The sequence below is a fragment of the Astatotilapia calliptera genome, chromosome 6 (genome assembly GCF_900246225.1).
Source record: "Astatotilapia calliptera chromosome 6, fAstCal1.2, whole genome shotgun sequence".
Taxonomy (NCBI): domain Eukaryota; kingdom Metazoa; phylum Chordata; class Actinopteri; order Cichliformes; family Cichlidae; genus Astatotilapia; species Astatotilapia calliptera.
The window spans coordinates 36343221-36366972 of NC_039307.1; the positions used below are offsets into that span (position 1 = coordinate 36343221).

At 41.6% G+C, this 23752-nt stretch overlaps 1 protein-coding gene across 4 annotated transcripts in view; it reads left to right on the forward strand.

Moving 5' to 3' along the window:
* Nucleotides 1-23752, forward strand: part of LOC113024706 (glutamate receptor 2-like) — a 122872-nt gene that overhangs the window by 14495 nt on the left and 84625 nt on the right. For all 4 annotated transcript variants that reach the window (XM_026171988.1, XM_026171986.1, XM_026171985.1 and 1 more), the window contains exons 3-10: nucleotides 4332-4571; nucleotides 4818-4939; nucleotides 7397-7471; nucleotides 18479-18532; nucleotides 19063-19221; nucleotides 20229-20396; nucleotides 20817-20921; nucleotides 21023-21130. In XM_026171988.1, coding sequence (XP_026027773.1) covers nucleotides 4332-4571; nucleotides 4818-4939; nucleotides 7397-7471; nucleotides 18479-18532; nucleotides 19063-19221; nucleotides 20229-20396; nucleotides 20817-20921; nucleotides 21023-21130 — 1031 coding nt within the window. The remainder of the gene's footprint in view (nucleotides 1-4331; nucleotides 4572-4817; nucleotides 4940-7396; nucleotides 7472-18478; nucleotides 18533-19062; nucleotides 19222-20228; nucleotides 20397-20816; nucleotides 20922-21022; nucleotides 21131-23752) is intronic.

A 23752-nucleotide genomic window follows, 5' to 3' on the forward strand; every position in this document is an offset into this window, starting at 1 on the left:
CCTAGGATTAATAAATGCATGAACTGGTTTTTCAGCACTCTTACAGGATGTTTTGAATTTTAGAGATATTGTGCAAATGGGACAAAGCAGTGCTACATATTTGTTAATATGGACATTGAAGGACATGTCCATGATTCTGTAGTTTAACTTATTGGTGTGTGTTATCTGGTTTCATGGATAGAAAAAAATTGTGTCCTCTGCAAGGCAGTGGGAAATGTTTTCTATTCCTTCTAATGATTCTGCCTAATGCAAACATATTATGAAATACAATTGGTCCTAGCATGGAACCCTGTGGAACTCCATAATTAACTCTTCATTTACATAAAAATTGAAGTGTATTAGATAGATGCCATTTAAACCATTGCAGTGCAGTACCTCTAATACCTACAACATTCTCTAATGATAAAATATAAGAAGGAATATAAGAAGATTATTTGTATTCTTCACTAAAGCTGTTTCAGTACTGTGACATGCTCTGAAACCTCAAAGCTGATACACAGGAATTTGAAACTGCAATTCTCCCACGGCCCTCAGTGTACACTAAAACAATATAAACATAAAAATAAAATGCAAGTCTTATGTACAACACAATACAATTTTACATAAACAACAGTGTCCAGCACAGTCAGAGTGCTTGTGGGCAAGAGTTTGTGTGCAAGTGGGGGTGGGGCAGTCAGTGAAAAGGCGTCGGTAGAAGTCTGGGGGGGTTCAGAGGGAAGAGGTGAATGCAGGTCTGGAGTTCGTGTGTGTGAGTTGCGAGGGACAGAGCAGGGAGTGAATTCAGCATCCTAACAGCCTGATGAACGAAGCTGTCTCTCAGTCTGCTGGTTCTGGCTCAGAAGCTCTTCAGTCTCTTTTACGATGGCAGCAAACTGAAGAAGCTGTTGGATGAATAAGTGGAGTCACCTGTAATGCAGAGGGCTTTCAGGTGAAGCGGGTGAAGTAGATGTCCTGGAGGGAGGGAAGAGAAGTGCCCACAATCCTCTCCGCTGCTCTCACTACTCGTTACTTTGCAGTGCAGGAGCCATACCACACAGTGATGCTGCTCTCAGTGGTGCCTCTGAAGAAGGTGCTCGCAATGGGAATGAGGCTCTTGCTCTCCAGTTTGCGGAGGAAGTAGAGTTGCTGTTGGACTTTACTGACAAGTGATGCTGTGTTTTTTGAACAAGAGAAATCTTCTGAGATGTGCACACCCAGGAACTTGGTGCTGCTTACCCTCTCCACAGCAGCACCATTGATGGTTAGTGGGGTGTGCAGGGTGTGATGATCTCCTTAGTCTTCTCCACATTCAGGGCATATTGTTGTCACTGCACCACTCAGCCAGATGGTTAACTTCACTCGTGTAGTAGGGCTCATCATTGTTGCTGATGTGACCTACCACAGTTGTGTCATCTGCAAATTTGATGAAGATGTTGGAGCTGTGTGATGGCGTGCTGTCGTGGGTCAGCAGACTGAAGAGAAGGGGATTCAGCACATATCCTTGGGGAGCCCCCGTATTCAGTGTTCTTGTGTTGGAAGTGTTGCAGCCGACATGTACTGTCTGCGGTCTTCCTGTCAGGAAATCCAGCAGCCAGTTACAAAGCGAGTTCCTGATCCCCAGCAGATCCAGTTTGTTAATGAGTTGCTGGGGAATGATCGTGTTGAATGCTGAACTGAAGTCTATGAACAGCATTCTGACGCATGAGTCTCTAGTGTCCAGATGTGTGAGGGCTGAGTGAAGGGCATTTGAGAATGCATCATCCGTCAAGTGGTTTGACCGGTATATGAACTGAAATGGATCCAGTTTGGGGGCAAGAGATGTTTTAAATGGATGCATGACTAACTGTTCAAAGCACTTGAGGGTGAGTGTGATCCGATGGTAGTTCTTAAAGCAGGAGGGAGGAGACTTCCTTGGTGAAGGAATGATGGTGGAGGCTTTGAGGCATGTGGGAACGACAGCCTGGCTCAGTGATGTATTAAAGATGTCTGTGAAGACATCTGTGAGTTCTGCAGCACAGTCCCTCTGTGCTCGTCCAGCTTTGCGAAATCCTCCTGGAGTATTGCCTTTTCACTTCTCTGATGCAGGTTTGCCCTTGCTGTTCTTAGGCTCACCTAATCCCCAGCTTTGAAGACTGCATTTCTCTCCCTCAAAAGCCTGTAGACCTCACCTGTGAGCCATGGTTTCTGATTGGCCTGGATAGTGATAGTCCTGGTCTCTGGGAAATCATCGATGCACTCTGAGATATAGGAAATGACAGTTTCTGATTATTCCTGCAGGTCTGTGGTGTTGTCACGTGTGGCGGCCTGTTTAAAGACTTCCCAGTCTGTGGTGGAAAAACAGTCTTCCATTGTCTCTGAGACCACATATGTACCTGCTGGAATTAGCATAACAGTTATGCCAATTCCAGGTAGGCAATTCAATTCAGTTCAGTTTTATATATATATATAGCACCAAATTGAGGCGACTGTGGTTCAGGGGGTTGGGAAGCTCATCTGTAACTGGAAGGTTGCCAGTTCGATCCCCCAGCTCTTGCTGTCCTGGTCATTGTGTTGTTGGGCAAGACACTTTACCCTACCACCTACTGGTGTTGGCCAGAGGGGCCAATGGCACGCTTCTGTCAGTCTGCCCCAGTTGTACAGCGAGTGTGTGAATGTGAGAGTGAATGAATAGTGGAATTGTAAAGCACTTTGGGTGCGGGTGGGTGAGGGGCGGGGCCATCTGCTGTGACCAGTTGGGGTGAGAGAAGGAAGTCAGAATAGAAGACAGGCACCAAGGTGGTGGAGGGGGAGGGCTTTGTAATCTCCTCTCTGAGTGGTGAAAACATTGTCCAAAATGGGGTTTTTTCTTGTAGAAACGGGATCTAAAAGACACATTAATGATTTGGTGGAAATAAATAATGAAGTTAATTCAAGATGGAGACCATGTGTATATTGGGTCCCTCAGTCCATGACCAATTCTAGATATCTATATGACTTCCAAACAAGTTTCACAATTTGGACACCTAAACATGACCCAACTTGGATGATAATATGTTGATCAACATTTGAACTTTGGATTGGGTAATATTTTTGGACATCATGTTGACGTCTATGACAATTGCAGGAAATTTGCATGATTAATAAATGTAATTTTTTAAATTTACAAATATTAACATTGGTTTTGTTAACATGATACAAATGAATATGGATTATGTATAAACAAATATAATTTATTATGTGTTAGCCTATTGATTTCTTCACTACGCGTGGGTAATTCTTTTTGTTATTTTGCATTTTTCTGTTTTTCTTTAACTGGTTTATTTATTTTAGTATATCAACTTATTTGTTTGTAACAAGGTTAAAAATGTCATTTATTAAAATCTGTTGATATATTAAAAACGATGAAATCCATTTTAAAATGTAAAATAATAATGCTTAAGTATTTTTGAAATTGAAATTCCCTTTGCTCGTTTAAATTTGTGAAGCAATGTGTCAAAGTGCATTTGCATTATATATAGTTAATTTTTAAGGTTGAGAGAAGGTGGGAGAAGTTGTGATGGAAAGTAAGAGAGGTTTGTGGTTTTTCTGCTGGTTCTGCTGGTTTATAAAAATTATCTCTAAAGTGAGTCAAAGTTTGACTTTGAAAAGACATCCACAACAACCATATTTGGACTATAAATAGCCCGTACACCGTGGCCGTACCGCTGACAACAACATACTTTCAGCAGAGTTTGGAAAAAAAAGATGTTGCCTGGTGTTATAAAACAACCCCTTCAGTGGACCAAATTTGGAGAATGATTTATGAAAGACGTCACGCCGACGTCACTTTCCACAGTGGGATACTTAATACCAATTCTCTCATTCAGAATAATTCACCTTCCTGCAGCCACACAGCTGGATCATGTATGCTGACACAAAATACATACATTTTTTCTCAACAGATGATTGGAACTGGCATTTTAATTTTCTTCTCTTAAGTGTAACTGGTTATAGCTTATTACACCTGGCCTCTTATACTGTTTTATGCAGCTTATAGAAACTTAGCACTGTCTATATCAGATATAAAGCCCTCTAGCTTTTAATTGGACAGAAGCACTTCTTTTTTTAAATTTTTTGTGTTGCTTTGTTTTAGAAATATTTTATTTTACTTGTTATTGTGAACCACAGAATTCCCACTCCTATTGTAACTACTGTGCTTATTAATGTACCCCAATTTAAAAAACTGTTCTTCAATGTGATTAAATATAAGTGTGCGTTTAGTGTTTATTTGGGATAAAGGCACTGGGACACTTAATGAGTGCAAATATTCTTCCCAGGTCCTTTGAACTCACTGTTTAATTTGTACAATCTTTCTCTTCTTCTCTCTTTCCTAGTTTGTTCCCAGTTCTCTCGGGGTGTCTATGCCATTTTTGGCTTCTATGACAAGAAATCGGTCAACACCATCACATCCTTTTGTGAGACACTTCATGTCTCCTTCATTACACCTTCTTTCCCAGCAGAAGGAATGAATCAGTTTGTTCTCCAAATGAGGCCGGACATCAAGGGGCCACTAGTTTCATTAGTGGAATACTACAAATGGGAAAAGTTTGCCTATCTGTATGACAGTGATCGAGGTAAGGAAATTCTCATCATTTATCGCATAAATATTGCTAGTGCTTAATTTTGAAGATAAGATACTGAAATAATTGTAAATACAGAAAATGTTAAGCAAATGCAGAAACTTGCTACAGTTATAGAAAGCACAGCAAGGCAGAGAAATATGCTTCATATAAATAGAAAAGAATGAGATAGAGATATGTTCTACAAATGTATAAGTTAATGAATTATTAATTATTAATAATGAGACTCTGTGTGTGTAGGTCTTTCGACTCTTCAGGTAATACTGGACACTGCAGCAGAGAAAAAATGGGTCGTCACTGCAATAAATGTAGGAAACCTGAAAGATGAGAGAAAGGATGAAGCCTACCGGTCCCTGTTTCAGGTACTGGTATTCTGCTCTTATATTGGAATGCAAGAGAGAGGCGGAGAAAATCAAATTTTAGACACAAATTTAAAGTTTTGGTCATAACAGCTTTTTCATCAGTTTAGGCTGCTAACCAGCATTTTCAACAGTGTCTTCTGTTATGTTATTTATTCTTTGGCAAGTACATGCACTGCAGTTGGCCTGATGTGAAAATCCTGACTATGCCATAGTAATTTAGCAAATGACACAGTCCGAAATATTTAAGTTATTTTGGCTAGATTATAACAAACAAGCTTCTCTTTCCTTTTTTTTCTCTCTTCAAATGAGTTGGAGAATTGTTCCAAGAATTCAGTCTTTTTATTTTTTGTTCACAGTTCAGTGGATAAATGTTGAAATAACTCCATATGGTTTTTTCAGTTATTTTATTTAAACCATGTTCACAATTCTCAAAAAAGTGTTTTTACAAAACAAGTCTTTTTTTCACCAGCACTCAGTCCAACTATTTGACATGAAAATAAAATAGTCACATTAATCCAGCTATATGAAAACATTTTATCAATATCTAAAAAGCAAAATGTCCTCATATAGTGCTGAGCATCTGAGCATTTTATTTCCTAACTACTAACATTCACACTCCAGTGAATGCATCAGAAAGCAACTTGTAGTTAGTATGTCACCCAAGGATATTTGGCACGCAGACTGGAGTAGCCAGGGATCAGAACACCAACCTTCTTATTAGTTGATGGCCTGGGCATCCTTCTGAGCTACAGCCACCTCTTCCCCTTGGTGAAGGACCCTCCATTAATCATATACAACCCTCTTCTGGAATGATGATTTTTCCAGAAAAAAAACCATCTTTATTATGTACAATAAATAGTAGCGGAAGCAGTCCAAAAGGAATTCCATGAAGGAAAGGTAACAGAGTCTAGGAGTCCAGGGAACACATGAAAGTAGGTTAACAGAAGGTAACAGAATTTAAAATGGACTAAACACTCAGAGAAGCCAAACAGCACTGTTGCCTCACAGCAAGAAGCTCCTGAGTTCAATTCCACCATCAGGCTGGGGTTTTTCTGTGTGGAGTTTGAATGTTCTCCCCGTGTCTGCGTAGGTTCTCTCCGGGTATTCCGGCTTCCTCCCACAGTCCAGATACATGCAGTTAGTGAGGATAGGTTGATTGGAAACTCTAAATTGCCCAAAGGGGAGTTAATGTGAGTGTGAATGGTTGTCTGTCTCTGTGTGTTAGCCCTGCGACAGACTGGTGACCTGTCCAGGGTGTACCCTGCCTCTCACCCTAAGACAGCTGTGATGGGCTCCAGCCCCCACCCACGACCTGAAAAAAGCGGAAGCAGATGGATGGATGTTTTTTTGTCCTGCATCATGCCCTGGGGGGCAGAGCTATGGCTTCCAATACCCACTATTAGATGCTTACATGGAGAAATCCTATGAACATAAGCGCGCTCACACACACAGGTGTGCACACAGGTGTACAAACAGGTACTCACAGACACACACTATTTTGGTTGGCTGATGCCTCTAAACATTTCATGCATTATTAGTACTGTATGCTGCTCAGTAACATTCAATATTTATTATTTACCTGTGGTTTCCCTACTGTGTTATCTTCTTTTTGGTTGTCTTTTTTTTCTCTCAGCAGGTGATCAAGCAGATTTTCAGTGTCTTTTCTCTCACTATCCCTCTTTTCCTCTATTTTTCTTCCCCTCTCCTTCATTTAACTCTCTTCCCAACCTCTCTTTCTTTCTCTTTCCTGTCCCCGGTCCTGTCCATTCTGATTGTAATAACTCAAAATGAAAATTAAATAAAAACATATAATAATAATAATAATAATAATAATAATAATAATAATAATAATAATAATAAAAACAAATATGACAATTAAGTGGACCGTATAGCAATAGCTGTAATGGTCTACTTGGGAAAACAAATCTGTTGGGCACGTTTCTTGGTGTTTAGACAATAATTCTGATCGCTGATTGAAAGGACATAAAAAAAACCTCAAAAAATAAAAACATGCTTTTATGCACTTATTCTAAAGTTAGCTCAGCACATTCCCACTCCCACCACATACTGACACAGTAGCTAGTGCCTTACAATTTGAAGCCTATGGGTCCTGACCAAAACTTGGTCTGTGATGTCTTGGGAAAAGGGCTTTGTCAGCTGTACAGTGTAGCAGCTGTACAGCATTGTAGAGTATACTTTGCTTTGATGTTATCTATTGTTTTTACATATGCTTGTTTTAAATACTAAAATAAGCTTAAGCTTTTAGTTTGTATTTTCCAGAAAGCTTTTCAGGGTTTTGTAGCTAGTTATAATAAATATCTTTGTGTAACCTATGGTGTCAAGCAGTATGTGGCAGCACTGCACCTCAGGAAGATGCAATTTGATCTTGTACTGTGAGCACACAAATCTTTAAAGACTGTGTAATAATGTTGGATGCTTGTTGTCTTATTTTTTTAGGACCTGGAGATCCGTAAGGAACGACGCATCATACTGGACTGCGAACAAGATAAAGTGAAAGACATCATGGAGCAGGTTGATTTTTATCTTGTTACTGCTGCTACCAGTATGAGCAATATTTTCTCTCCATCAAAAATGAAGCTGATTCTATAGATCCATTCTTTACTGGGCATTCCTTAAAAAACAGTGAATGTCTCTCATCCAACCAACTCAGAGTCAACTGATAATATTTCTATATGTGTGTGTCTGTGTAAAAGAAGTAATGAAACTATGCAAAACATACTATTGGAGACTTTTGTTCAGTGAAACCAACAGTATTGTGGTTATCCTGGATGTTTTTTAGGTGTGATACCAGACCAGACATGAACTAGTCATGATGGTGTCTGTGTCATTTAAATTTTCTTAAATAACAATTAAATGAAACTACTATACGTGTTTTGAAATCTTTCAAATTCTATTCTGGCAGAGTTAATTTCCTCTTCGGTAAGTACTGTTGGCCTGTTTCCATCATCAGATGGCAAACAATGGAAATGATGTGTGCTTAGTATCCAGTATTTGTCTTTTCTACATGGTTAGCAAAATGATATCGCATAGAACTTTCACTGTTCACATGCAGATGGCTGCTACATAATTATTAGTGTTAACTTACACTGTAATGATGATAATCTAGAAAACAGTTGGATTTTCTTTTTCAGCTTGGTTTGATTGGCTGGATCAAAACTGTGATCAAAACTAAAATTAGACCCCTATCTGCTAACTGCTTTACGGTACCAGCTCATGATAATCATTTGGAAAACCCTATTTTGATAATGTCACAATTATCAGAACTGGGCATGTTGCTCATGACATCTGCAAATGCTGCAAGTTAAATCTGCAAAGCACAAGCTGTTAAACATTTTGAAAATATGACAAATGCATAAAAAACAGTCAGTTAATTCTGGGGGAGGGGACTTGTTTTGACTGATTTTAAATATTTGTATGAACCCTATATGTTGCATCTCTGTCACAGAAGACAAAAAAAAATTACAAAGAAAAGTAGCTAAATAGAAGCTGCTATACGGATAGCATGGTGGTACAGTTGTTAGCACTGTTACTCTGTGGAGTAGGGTTACAATAGAAATCAATACTCTGATATGAATCAAAATAGCTATTGGATACACATTAGCAGTAGTATTGATACCAGACGTGCTATCTGAGTCTGAAAACTTTTTACAAACCAGAAAAGTTTATTAGGGTCATGAAGACTTTTGAAAGGTCACTAAAGCTCGTGTTTCTAAAAAAAATGTATTAAACAGTTATCATAAACATTAACTTGGCTACTGCACACAACTGTTAAACTTGTAGCAGTTATTCAAGAGCCACATTACCCGTCTGTTAAGTTAGCATTAAAGTAGCGGCTATTTCCAATAATAAAATAATAATCTTAATGTGGGAGCTAGGCAGCAAGTATTATTAGTTCTGCAAAGTGTTGTAATCTGTAATGTTAATAGACAGTGATCATTCAACAATATAACACAACTATTTTTGCAACATGTTCCTCTTACAGTCCCAGATAGGTGGAGAGAAAAGTCTACTATCAACTAGACAGAAACAGTGGTGGTATATCTTACCAACTCTATTTGATCAGTGATGAAAAATTATGTGTCGAATCACCAGAAGCAAAGTGAGACTTCAGATAAATGTTTTTTGTTTATTCCAAAAGTTGATTCTGTTCATCTGGACGTAGCGTTTTGTGGGAGAAATGTTTCGTCACTCATCCAAGTGACTTCTTCAGTCTCAGCTGACTGCAGGTTTCCCCAATCTTATAAACAGTACATTTGCATAATGACTGAAACCAGCCCACTGAAGGAACAATGGACTGGGAGGTCAGTTCCTTAATCATAATTATGCAAATTCTCATGACCATTGATCAACAACCACTGACCAAAACCCACTGATCAAAGCCCACTGATCAATGGCCATGAGTACCATTCACAGAGAGTTGGGGAATGGCTGCAATCACAGCATTGTAAGATGGCGAAAGATGTACCCTTAGGTCCCCTCCTCGATTCAGAGATGGTCTTTCCCTTTTCACGTAAATGTCCTCCTTGACTCCGCGCTCAAACCAGCATTCCTCCCTGTTCAGGATGTTACATCCTCATCATTGAAAGAGTGTCCACTGGCCTGTAGGTGTAAATAGACTGCAGAGTCCTGGCCTGACGAGGTAGCTCTTCTGTGTTGTGCCATCCGCTTCGCCAGAGGTTGTTTGGTTTCCCCGATGTATAAATCCTGGCAATCCTCCTGGCACTTAACAGCGTACACTATGTTACTCTGTTTGTGTCGGGGGACCTGATCCTTGGGGTGGACCAATTTTTGGCGCAGCATTTTTTGAGGTGTTTGAAACCCACAGAGACACGGTGTTTAGAAAAAATGCGTCTCAACTGTTCCGATACTCCTGACACGTACAGGATCACTACAGGTTTTCACATAGGCAGCGGTTGTCCTTCTCTCCTGGATTGGCGGAGCTTTCTTTAGGTGCCTTCCCAGCTTTGACAAAAGTCCAGCTGGGATAACCACATTTACTCAGGGCCTTCTTGATGTGATGTTCTTCTGCCTCCCTGGCCGCTGTGTCAGTGGAGATGGTGTTTGCTCTGTGTTGTAGTGTCCTGATGACACCCAGTTTGTGCTCCAGTGGATGATGAGAGTCAAACCTTAGATACTGATCCGTATGTGTAGGTTTACGGTACACGTCAGCTTTTAGATGTCCCCCATTACTGATGGAAATCTCACAGTCTAATAAGGCTAACCTGCCACTTTTCATATCCTCCCTGGTGAATTTGATGTGTCGGTCCACCGAGTTAATGTGATCCGTGAAAAGTAGTACGTCCTGAGATTTGATCTTCACCCAGGTGTCATCCACATATCTGAACCAATGGCTTGGTGGTGTTCCAGGGTAGGATAGCAAAGCCCTCTTTTCCACTTCTTCCATGTACAAATTGGCCACGATGGGTGAAACTGGGGAACCCATGGCACACACATGTTTCTGCCTGTAGTACTGACCCTTGTATGTGAAGTAGGTGGAATGAAGACACGGTTGCAAATGCAAACACACTTGGTCGATGCTGAGAGTGGTCCTGTTGCTGAGGTTGGTGTCATCCTGTAATCTCTTACGGACTATCTCCAACGCTTCCGTGACTGGGATGCAAGTGAAGAGAGATGTAACGTTGTACAAGACCATGGTTTCATCTGCCTCCATAATTACATCTCTCACCTTCTCAACAAAATCCAGGGTGCTCTGGATGTGGAGTTCAGAGCTGCCCACCAGTGGGTTGAGGATCGAAGCCAGAAACTTAAAGATGTTATAGGTGACAGAGTTGATCATGCAGACAGTCGGTCTTAAAGGTGCACCCTGTTTATGTATTTTCGGTAAACCATACAGACTTGGTGTAGTCGATAGCCTTGTCTTGTTCTAACTGCTTCAGACAGTCTATTACCCTATTCCTGCAGCCACTCCCTGGATCTTGTTTCAGGGGCTCATAAGTATTTTCATCACTGAGTAGTGACAAGATCTTCTCATAATAGTCTTTCTGGTTTAGCAATACTCTGCACCTACCCTTGTCTGCCGGAAGGATGATAATGTTGTTGTCATCACTAAGTGATGTGAGTGCCTTCCTCTCTTTTTTAAATTTTATTTTTTTTAAATCTGCTGAACCATCTCCAATTTTAAATCTGCAGCAATGCTTGAACATGAAATGTAATTTGGCAGCTACACTAAAGACAGTTTAAGCATTGGGTAATTAAAATATTTAAAAAATTAAGTATTCCTTTAAAATCCATTATTTGAACACACATGAATTAAAAAAAAAAACTTCTCATTGCAAAATGCAACTTGTGGCAATTTCTGAATTGTTGATAGTTATATCTCACAATAATACAAAATAAAACATGGAGATTACGAAAATTATGAAAATTCTATTTTCATTCAACTTTGTACCAGAAAAATAAAATTATCAGCAGTTTAATCTGAAAAGAAACAAATTTTGGAGTATCCACATTTACTTGCATAATAACTGAGAAAAAAATTGTTAAATATGAGCATTTGTTTCATCTTCAATACCTTCCCGACCTACTGCCCCAGAGCTGTCTTATAATTCAGGTTAGGTTTAAAACACATACATGTTTGTGGCTAAGAATTTCATGTTAAAAATATTTTCTTTTTGCATTTTGGGGAAATATTCACCTGGTAAAATGTAATGTAAAATGTAATGAAGACAAAACCAATTTTTTAAATAGATATATTTCTAAACGTGCTATTGACATGACATGACATGACCAGATGTCTGTAACACTCTAATCCATACATGCAAAGAAATCAGATCATATATGTCCATAAATTATGTGTAATAATAAGAAATGACACAGATAGAAAGTCGTGACACCGGCTGAAATCACCAGCTAATGGCATTGGTTACAGAAAAATTTCTAAACAACTTAAGGTCCCAGTGAGCACTTTTGGAGAGTTGTCTAAGAGGCAGGACCAGTTGAAGAGAGCTACAGAAAGACTTGAAATCAGCAGGTACTATTTAAAAGAAAACAATAAGTAGTGCACTCAACCAACATGGCCAGTATGCACGCTCACCATTCAAGTATTCATTGCTGAAGAAAAAAACATGTTGAAGCATGCTTAAAGGTTCTGAACAACATTTAGGCAAGCCTGTGAAATACTGAGAGTACAGTCTGGTCAGAAAGAGACCAAAATTAAACTCTTTGGATTGTAAGGTAGATCCTACAATAATACATACAGAGAAGAACCCAATCATATGACCCTCTACAAGTAAGCACTTTGGCAACAGTGGGAAAGAAAAACTCCTTTTTAACAGGAAGAAACCTCCAGCAGAAGCAGACTCAGGGAGGGGTGGACATCTGTCCTGACCGATTAGGTGAGAGAAGGAAGACAGGACAAAAGACATGCTGTGGAAGAGAGCCAGAGATTAATAACAAGTATGATTCCATGCAGAGAGGTCTATTGACATATAGTAAGGGAGAAAGGTGACAATACAATAAAGTGCTCCTTGAAAGCACAGGTTCAGAGGAAGGTCGCGCGCTGGACGGATCAATCGGTGGCCGCGTTACAGGACGCACTCGATGACGCAGACTGGGGCATGTTCAGAAACAGCTCCGACGATGACGTCAACGTGTTTACGGAAGCGGTTGTGGGATTCATCGGGAAACTAGCGGATGATACCGTGGAGACAAAGACTATCACAACGTTTCCCAACCAGAAGCCGTGGGTGGATAAAACCATCCGCGACGCTCTGAGATCCCGCACCGCTGCCTACAACACGGGACTCATGACGGGGGACATGGACCCGTACAAAGCCGCGTCATATAACGTGTGGAGGGCGGTGAAAGAGGCGAAGCAGCGCTACGGGAGGAAACTAGAGTCACAACTCCAACAGAGTGACTCTAGGAGCCTGTGGCGGGGACTAAGGACAATAACGGACTATAAAGCACCAACAACCGGTATGATGAACGCGGCCGTGACTCTGGCAGACGAGCTGAACACTTTCTATGCTCACTTCGAGGCTGCAGCTAAGGTCTCCAACAATGCCAGTGTTAGCGGCGCTAACGGCTGCAGACAGGAAGATACTGCCAGCACCGGAAACGTGCTCGTCATCTCCGAGCATGAAGTAAGGAGAGCCTTCAAGAGAGTGAACACCAGGAAAGCAGCAGGACCAGACGGCATCCCAGGTCGTATCCTAAGAGACTGCGCATACCAGCTAGCTCCTGTGTTCACTGAGATATTCAACATCTCTTTATCTCAGTCGGTGATCCCCACATGCTTCAAAGAGTCCATCATTGTTCCTGTCCCGAAGAAACCCCACCCTGCTTCTCTCAATGACTATCGCCCTGTAGCCCTCACCTCAGTAGTGATGAAGTGCTTTGAACGCCTGGTCAGAGACTTCATCATTTCTTCACTACCAGACACACTGGACCCACTACAGTTCGCTTACCGTCCAAATCGTTCCACAGACGATGCCATCTCTCATCTCCTCCACACATCACTCACTCACTTGGACACTAGAAGGGGGAATTATGTTAAAATACTCTTCATAGACTACAGCTCTGCATTTAATACCATAATTCCCTCCACACTCACCACCAAGCTGGAGCATCTGGGACTCAGCTCATCTATGTGTCAGTGGATCTCCAACTTCCTAACTGGCAGACCACAGGCAGTAAGGATGGGCGGACATGTCTCAGCCTCCACTGGACTCCACTGGAGCCCCCCAGGGGTGTGTTCTGAGCCCCCTGCTGTACTCTTTGTACACATATGACTGTGTGGCCACTACCAGCTCCACCACCATCATCAAGTTTGCTGACGACACCGTCGTGGTGGGCCTGATCTCTGATAACAACGAGACGGCCTACGTGAAGGAGATTAGGAATCTGGAGAACTGGTGCCAGAGGAACAACCTCCATGAGTCTTACAAAGATTTAAGATGGCGGCGCGCACAGACGCAGCGGCCCGGAGCTCCTACACTTTTGCACTTTTGGTGGTACTGTGTATTATTTCACACAGTCTGGGGTTACTTCAATACAACAGAGATGATCTACTACAACTAAGCCGTGGAGATCTTCAACTAACATCCGAGTATCTCATCCCCCCGGAGATCGTTAAGCAACCCCCGGGGCTACCCGCAACAGCAAGCCGCAGGAGGAGACGTTGCGAGCGGAGGCAGAAGAGAGGCAAGCGGGGAGGCCTGTGGGCACGGCTAAAGACTAGTCCGTTTAAACCACCACTCCCGATCATATTCCTCTCCAACGCCCGTTCAATCCGTTACAAACTGGATGAAATACGACTGCAGATCGCCACTCGATGGACTTTTAATAACTGTTCGTGCATGATTTTCACTGAAACCTGGCTGGACAGCGCCATTCCCGATGCGGCTATCGATCTAGCAGGCCGCACCGCCTATCGAGCCGACAGGTCTGCGGACTCGGGTAAGAAGACTGGCGGGGGGCTGTGCATCTATATTAACAACCTTTGGTGCATGAACGTCACGGTAACGGAAAAACTGTGCAGTACAGAGGTAGAACTGTTGGTGTTAAAGTGCCGTCCATTCTATCTCCCTCGGGAATTTTCTGCCGTTTACATCTGCGCTGTTTACATTCCACCAGATGCTAATGCTAAGCTAGCGTTAGCACAATTGAGCAGCAGCATCAATAACAGCCTGGTAGCACACCCGGACAGTGTCTTTATTGCGGCTGGGGATTTTAACCACGCGGACCTGAAATCTGTACTTCACAATTTCCACCGTAATGTGAAGTGTGCTACCAGAGGAGATAGAACGTTGGGCCAGGTGTACACCAACATGGCGAATGCGTACAGAGCCCAGGCTTATCCCCACCTGGGTCTGTCAGACCATCTCTCCCTTCTGCTACACCCAATATACACACAAAAGATCAAGAGCACTGGGATTACAACCAAAACCGTGAGAACATGGCCGCAGGACGCTATTCCGATGCTTCAGGACTGTTTCCACTGCACAGACTGGGATGTATTCAAGGTGCAGGACACTGACAATCGTGTCGCATTGGACAGTTACACCTCCACTGTCTTGGACTACATCTGTTTCTGTGTGGACAATGTAACAACTTGGAAACGATTCCGTGTGTTCCCTAATAATCCACCCTGGATGACACACGGAGTTCAACAACTTATTTGAACGAGGAACAACGCTTTCAAATCCGGGGACCAGGAGGCATACAGTGCTGCCAGGGCCAACCTGAGAAGAGGCATCAAGACTGCCAAGCAGCAGCACAGGAGGCGTATCGAGGCCAGGTTTGAGAACAACACAAACCCAAGGCAGGTCTGGGAGGGCATCAGGGCTATCACGGACTACAAAAGAAGAACACCATCACCCTCAGCCGACAGTTCTACTCTGGCTGAGGATCTAAATCTCTTTTATGCCCGTTTTGACAGGGAGAACACCGACCCTGTCCTGTCCCCTCTCCCCTCAACCGACCCTGCTCCGGTCCTGAGCACTCATGAGCTGAGGCGTGTGTTCCGGAGCATTAACACCAGGAAGGCGGCCGGGCCGGATGGAGTGCTGGGCCGGGTGCTAAAAGACTGTGCTGCGGACCTGGCGGACGTCTTCACCTCTATATATAACACCTCGTTGTCCTGTTCACTGGTACCATCCTGTTTCAAAGCAGCAACCATCATTCCCATCCCAAAACAGTCAAATGTCACATGTCTGAACGATTTCAGACCTGTGGCACTCACCCCCATTCCCGCCAAATGCCTGGAGAGACTGGTCATTAAACACATCAGAGCTGCTTTTCCACCATCCCTGGACTCGCACCAGTTTGCATACAGGGAGAACCGGTCAACCGAGGATGCGATCGCCACAGTGCTGCACACATTACTGAAGCACTTGGAACACAGGAACACCTATGCACGGCTCCTCTTTGTAGACTACAGCTCGGCTTTTAATACCATCCGGCCATACAAACTCCGTCCCAAACTCCACCAACTGGGACTTAACTCCTCTCTGTGCAACTGGATTGTGGACTTCCTCACTAACCGTAGACAGAGTGTCAGAGTGGGTAAGAACACCTCTTCCACCCTTGTGGTCAACACCGGTGCCCCTCAGGGGTGTGTTCTGAGCCCTCTGCTATACACTCTCTTCACCCATGACTGTATTTCCTCCTGCGCGTCCAATCTCATTGTTAAGTTTGCAGATGACACTACAGTGCTCGGACTTATATCCAACAATGATGAGACAAACTATAGGACAGAGGTGCAACAACTAGAGTCATGGTGCCACGACAATAACTTGGTCTTAAACACCAAAAAGACCAAGGAGATCATTGTAGATTTCCGGAAGAGGGGTCATAACAACCATCTGCCTCTCTTCATTGGCAGTGAGGCGGTGGAGAGGGTGAGCAGTTTTAAATTCTTGGGGGTAACTGTGACCGAGGACCTGTCCTGGGGCAACCATATCACCTCAGTTGTACGGAAGGCCCAACAGCGCCTCTACTACCTGAGGAGACTGCGGAGCGCACACATTCCCAGATCTCTGATGTTGAACTTCTACAACTGTGCCATCAGCAGCGTTCTGACGTATGGATTTCTAGTGTGGTTCCCCAGCTGCACCAAGGCCGATCAGCAAGCACTCCAGCGGGTGGTGAAAGAAGCTGGCAGAATTATTGGAACAAGTCTGCCAGAGATCAGTAATATCTTCCCCACTCGCTGTCTGAGGAGGGTGCACAGTATCCTGCGGGACCAACATCACCCTGCGCGCCACCTTTTCCATCTGCTGCCCTCAGGGAGAAGGTACAGGTCTATACAGGCCAGAACATCCAGACTGGCCAACAGCCTGTATCCACAGGCTGTGAGGCTCCTGAACTCTCTGCCCCCCTCTCACGGACAATAACCATATCCAACTTCTTAATAGCAGTGAACTGGTCTGCATTGGTGCATCATATCTTTATTCTCTTCCCCCTCCTGCCCCCCCCCTCTTTCTTAAATAGATAACTATCATATCTGATATCATATCTCACAGTACAATAATATTGAATGGGTTGCATTGTTGTATTTTGTCATGTTTCTCAGGTCTTTGTCTGAATTTCTACGAACATTATTGCTAAGGATTGTCTTATTGCATTGGAGTCACACTGGGTTAAATATGTACACTTGGGTTTTAAGGGGTATTTATTATTTTCTTCTTTTTTTTTGGGTTGTATGGAAGCCCCAAACGCAATTTCATTGTTCTTGACAATGACAATAAATAAATAAAATACTAAATACTAAACGTCAGTAAGACAAAGGAGCTGATAGTGGACTTCAGCACTAAGCAGGAGAGGAACTACCAGACCCCCGTCATCAACGAGTGCCCAGTGGAGAGAGTGGACAGCTTCAAATACCTCGGAGTTCACATCACGCAGGACCTGTCATGGTCCTGTCACATCAACACCGTGGTGAAAAAGGCCCGACAGCGTCTCTACCACCTCAGACGCTTGAGAGACTTCCAACTGCCCTCCAAGGTGCTCAGGAACTTTTACTCGTGCACCATAGAGAGCATCCTGGCGGGAAACATCTTAACCTGGTTCGGGAACAGCACCATGCAGGACAGACGAGCTCTACAGAGGGTTGTGCGGTCAGCTGAGCGCACCATCCGCTCCGAGCTCCCTGACCTGCACTCAATCTACAGCAGGCGGTGCTGGACCAAGGCCAGGAAGATCGTGAAGGACCTCAGCCATCCCAACAACAGACTGTTCTCTCTGTTGAGGTCAGGAAAGCGATTCCGCTCCCTGAAGACCAACACAGAGAGACTGAGGAGGAGCTTCTTCCCGCAGGCGATACGGTCTCTCAATCACACCACCACACAGTACTGACCCACACATATGGTTCTTACACACACACTGGACTTTCTGGACTTTGTTTTTGCACAACACTGGTCACTATATTCTTCATTTCTAGTTAATACTTGTACAGCTGCTGTTATTGTGTATATATTTATTTATATTTAGATTTCTTCATACATTCTTATATAGTTCTATATTGTGTATTGTGTATTTTGTTGTACAGTTATTTTATTTTCAACTTTAATTTATATATTTTATCTTATTCTTCCCAGTTAAATTTACCCTTCATTCTAATTTGTGTTGTACAGTTATTTCATTTTTAACCTTAATTTATATTTTATTCCTTCCTAGTTAAATTTACCCTTTTTAATTTTTCATATTTATTTCCTATCTTATTCATAGCCTTTCCTTTTTTGTTTTCTTTAGGTCACGAGCAGTTGTCCAAGCATTTCACTACATATCGTACTGTGTATGACTGTGTACGTGACAAATAAAATTTGAATTTGAATTTGAATTTGAATTTGAAAATGTGATGTTCTATGACTGGTTAGTAAGAGTAGAAAAGTGTTATATAAATAAAATTACATACCATGTATCTCCAAAAATTATGATTTTTTTTTCCAGTGAATTGAAGCATCTAGTTTTTCTTTCTGGGTTAGGATAATTAACCTGTTAACCATTTAAAATTGTTGTTTATTGCTGACATAACCTCTTCCTCTTATTCACCAGGTGATCACTATAGGCAGGCACGTGAAAGGATATCACTATATCATCGCAAACTTGGTGAGTCATTTTCCAGTCTTTAAATGAGGCTGACCAAGTATATTTATGTATGTACTGCAGGCCATTTATGTATGACTGTTTAACAATAACGACGGTTTACATAACTCAGTTTAGATTAGGATCTAATAACAGGTTTACACTTAGTAACTGGGATCCTAAAGCAGGCAGTCACATTTAGACATGCTGTGAGAAGACTACCTTTTGCTTGCACTACTGCAATTTATATAATAGAGCAGTAGTTGCTGAGTATACTAGTCATAACTCATTCCATATCTCGTTTCTCTATTGGCATGCGGACTAGATTGCTTTTGTGACTATTCTCAGTGTCATTCAACAGTATTTTTAGATGTTGCTGATTCTGGCCTTATGTTTAACACCTTTGATCTAAGTAAATCTCTGAAAAATTGCTGGAGGCACATCATTTGCTCTGCATGAGATCTTAGCAGAGAAGAAAATAGTGTTTGCATAATAGTATTAAATAAACTTTTTGTAAATTTCAGTAATTGTATATTTTGTTGATCTTGTTCCAGGGTTTTGTGGATGGTGACCTCTCTAAAATCCAGTATGGAGGTGCAAATGTGTCTGGCTTTCAGATTGTAGATTTTGATGATCCTGTGGTGGCAAAGTTTGATCAGCGATGGGAGGCTTTGGAAGAAAAGGAGTATCCTGGAGCTGATATAAGGATTAGAGTAAGATTTGGACATCCAACAATCTTTTTTTTGTTTAATTTAGTGGAGTTTTAGTTATTTCAGCAAAAGTTATATGCTATAAGAAATGGATTAAGATTGCCGGGAGATGGTCTAAGAATCAGGCCAGCAAAAATGTATTCTAATATCAAGTAATCTTTAGTATAATACATAAACAAGTATAATACATACAGCTTGAGTTAATCAAAGTGAGTTGTACATGACTTAGGTGTGCATTAAAATTAAAAGTCACACCTGTAGCACTTCTAGGGAATTCTAGAAGATTTCAGGCTAGACTGAGGCATATATGAAAATGATCAATGGGTTTGAGAGCTTCTTTGCCTTCTTTTTAGCTGGCAAATAAAATACTGCACCACATTCAACATAAAAAATGTCAGCTTGGAGGCTCGTTAGTTCATGCCATATGTAGTCTGTACTATGACAAGGGATGAAACCTTGTCATAGTTTCATCCCTTGAATTCTAACCTATGTTAGAGAGATCTGGCTGATGCTTGATGAGTGGTCCCTTGCTATATCGTGGTTCACCATTTGCAGTCTCGCTGTTTCGCATATTTTTTTTTTTGTGTTTGCAATTTTGCATGCTTTTTTTTAATATCAGTCAATCTTGCGCCGTGTCTCCTGACAGTACAGAATGCGTTCAGCTTGTCAAATTTCCATAAATCTTCAATCGCTGTCAGTGTGACTCTGAAGTGCTGTACTGTATGTTTCTGAGTTTTCTCCCCAACAAACACAACAATGTCGACGATACGTCGTCACCTGCAGGTGCCTTTTGCCTTTCAAACTGATCCAATCACCTGAAATTTCGTGTTAATTCTATGAGATTCACAGTCAACATCAGACATTTTGACATAGGTTAGAATTCCTTAAGAGACAGCTCCCTGGTTGGACACCTGGCCAGTTGGTCCCTTGCAGCATTGCCTTTATTGCAACTGTTAAATGAAGTAAAATGTCCCCAAACTATATTTTTTGCCATTATTTTTGTCCTTCAGTATACTTCAGCCCTCACCTATGATGCAGTCCATGTGATGACTGAGGCATTCCGATTCCTGCACAAGCAAAGAATAGATATAAGTCGTCGTGGCAACAGTGGGGACTGTCTAGCTAATCCAGCAGTGCCCTGGGCGCAAGGGGTGGAAATTGAGCGTGCCCTCAAACAGGTAAAAAGGATTTGAATGTCTTTAGTTTGAATGCACAAAGAAGAAATCATAAAAGCTAGGTGTAAGAGTTTAGATCAGAGATGTTGTTGAAAAATCTTGCTGTCTTTTATTTGGTTACTTGTCAAAAGCTATTAAAATTTAATGTTTGAAAATATAATTGAAAATATAATCATTTGAAAATTGTTCTAGCAACACAATCAGTCATTTGTTTGAGTGGAAGTAGTGTGTGGTGAAGGTACCAGTGAAGATGACCAAAAGTAGGGTTTCCCTTTGTTAACTTATCCTACTATAGCCACCAGGTGTGCATGAGGTGTGGGTGTGCATGAGATCCAGAAAGTGCCTATTTTCATTTTTGTAATTTAATTGACTGAATTTCATTCTTAAGCTGTGCCATTAATAATTCAAATAATGTGTATGCAGGTGCATGTAGATGGTTTAACAGGGAATATACAGTTTGACCAGTACGGGAAAAGGATCAACTATTCGGTGACAATCATGGAGCTTAGGAACAATGGACCTGTTAAGGTAACTAAAACATCAGGTTGCCATAATATGTATCATTAGAACACATTTTCTAGCTTGTATGTGCAAGATATTTGCATAACCTTACTTGTGTCTGTTCACAGATTGGGTATTGGAATGAGGTGGATAAGATGGTTCTGACAAAGTCAGACCTTTACCCAAATGACACAATGGGAATGGAAAATAAGACTGTCATCGTTACAACGATACTGGTAACCCATGAATAGAGTTACAATTGACCATGTCAGTCAATGTCAAACGTTTTCTGTCTTCTATTCTCTAATAGTGCAGTAGTAAAGATGATCCAAAATGTGAAAAAATAGCATGAAATTTTGAAGAGGCTGTCTGTCTCCTGATTCCAAACTGGGATCTTGTTCCACAGAAGAGGGGCATGAACGCTGTAGGCTCTGCCTTGCATTCTACTTTTAAATACGCTAGGAACCACAAGTACATCAGCAGTCTGAGAGTGAAGTGCTGTATTGGAATAGTATGGTACTATGAGGTCTTTAAGATAAAATGGGACCAGATTATTTAAGCCTTGTATGATACAGACATTACAGATGTACACATGGAAATCTGCCGAAAGCATTCAGCAGTGTTGGGACTAACGCGTTATTAAGTAACGCGTTTGTTACGAACTTGCATGTCCATGTGTTTGTTTGTGCAGGTGTTGCGTCTTACAGTAACTACGTTATTATTGTGGTAACGAGCTCGGTAACTAGTTATTATGCCAAAACCGGGAACGCGTTACTCGTTACTGGAATTTAGATAGGCTCGTTATTCGTTACTTTGTGTGGTGGCTATCGCGGAGCTTCCACAGATTCAATAACATTAGCAAGTGGTGGAAGCCAGCAGGTGGATGAAGGAAAAGGGAGGCAAGAGGAGAGACCCAAAGCGGCCGCTGGTCCGAGAGTGTCAGGTGAACTGAACTTCAGGTAAGAAGTTATAAATAAAATAAGATAAAACAAGTTCAACATCATTAACATCATAGCACCCGCCCAGCTGTATAGAAATTCCGTCATGCTAGCTAGTACGCAGTACGAGTTATTGTAACTGACTGTAAAAAGTCAGCATAATGAAAATAAACTCCACCTAAACTTGGTTTATATCTGACCCAGATAGACTGCAGCTCATAACTTCTTACCTGAAGTTCAATTCACCGCCTCGGGTCTCTGCTCCTCCTGCCTTTCCGTCATCCACCTGCCAGCGTGTTGCATCTGCTGGCCTCCACCACTTGCTAATGTTACTGAATCTGTGGAAGCTCCGCAATAACCACCACCAAACAACTGAGTTATTTTTACACATCTCCCAGCATCTGGCCAATCCACCACCTTTCAGTGTTTATACCGTTACGGGAAAAAAACGAAAAAAAACAAAACAAAAACCATCGGCCCATAAAAACGAAAAATCACCATCAGCCCACCAGAAATGCCCGGTATGCCCGATGGCCAGTCCAGCTATGGCTACACCCGCAGAAACACACATATACACACACACCCTGCCTACACATACAACATGTGGAACATAGACATGACAGCATCGTGCAGAAGACACACACATCAAATAATAGAAATAATAGTCCACACTGCTCACGGACCCTGAGTCCCCGGAGCCGGGTCCGTGACAGATCTTTTAATTTTTAAAGGGAGAATATTCTATAACAACCTCACAAAAGAGGGAGGTTCTCCCTCTTCTCTTTCTCCCCTCCCCTCCCCTCCCCTCCCCTCATTCTCTATAGTAAAAGTTATTTTATTACAATTGTCATGTTTATTCAACACTATACTTCAGTTTGCATAATACCAACATGATTTCTTATCATGTTAAAAAGAAATATGTGGTTTCCCTCTATCATTCTATGTATTTTTCATTTCTGATTACTTCTTTTTGTCCAAAAATCTGTTTTTCTTGTCTTCTCTTTTTAACACCTGTTAAGATCTGCAGTCACATTACATTTAAAACGACTTTTTCTGGTTGTTCATGATTAAAAAAAAAAAAAACCTTTCTATTTCTCTGTCTTTCTGCCTACTCTACTCACACCCAGACAATTGTTTAGTCTAACTCCTTACACACACACACACAGAGCTCAAGGTCACATCTGCACAGAAAACAAATTCTTAACATTAGAATTATTTCATTGTAATGATTATGTTCTTATTCACCTTAAATTAAATTATTCAGCTTGTTAATTCTTGATTATGTTTTGATCAGGTTTCTGATTTGATTGCAGCAGGAATAACTGCCCATTGAAAGTGCATACATAAAACTCTGTCGCTCTGTGTTACATTATAACACCCAAAAAGGCTGGAGTTACTAAATTAATTTACTTAATTTCTGGTTGGAGCTGAGCTGAGGGATCTCAGTCTTCTTGATACAGTCGAATGAAATGTTGTATCTCTGTATATTGTGACCAAATGGTACCATAAATAATCGAAAAAAGGATAGGTCCCCTGGGGGACTCCACAGTTCAGTCCAGACTACACAGACCTGCGGTCACCAATGGAAACAAAAAACTTACAGTTTGTCTAAACCACCACAGAGATGTCCCAGACACCGTCCCAGTGCTGCAGCCAGAATTTGATGTCCTGTTGTATGAAATGCTGAACTTATGTGAGGTAGTGCAAGACTAGAACATTCACCATACAAGCAGTTTTTAAGATGTAATTTGTAACCTAATACACAGTCATAGTATTGTGATGCTGACTGAATTTCTTTCAAGGATGTTGTTTTTAAGAAGCTGAAGACAATCTTCTCTAAGAGTTTTGCTGTAAAATGTTACTTTGAGATTGGTCTGTACATTTTTTACACAGCATCAAGATTTTGCATGATCTCACAAC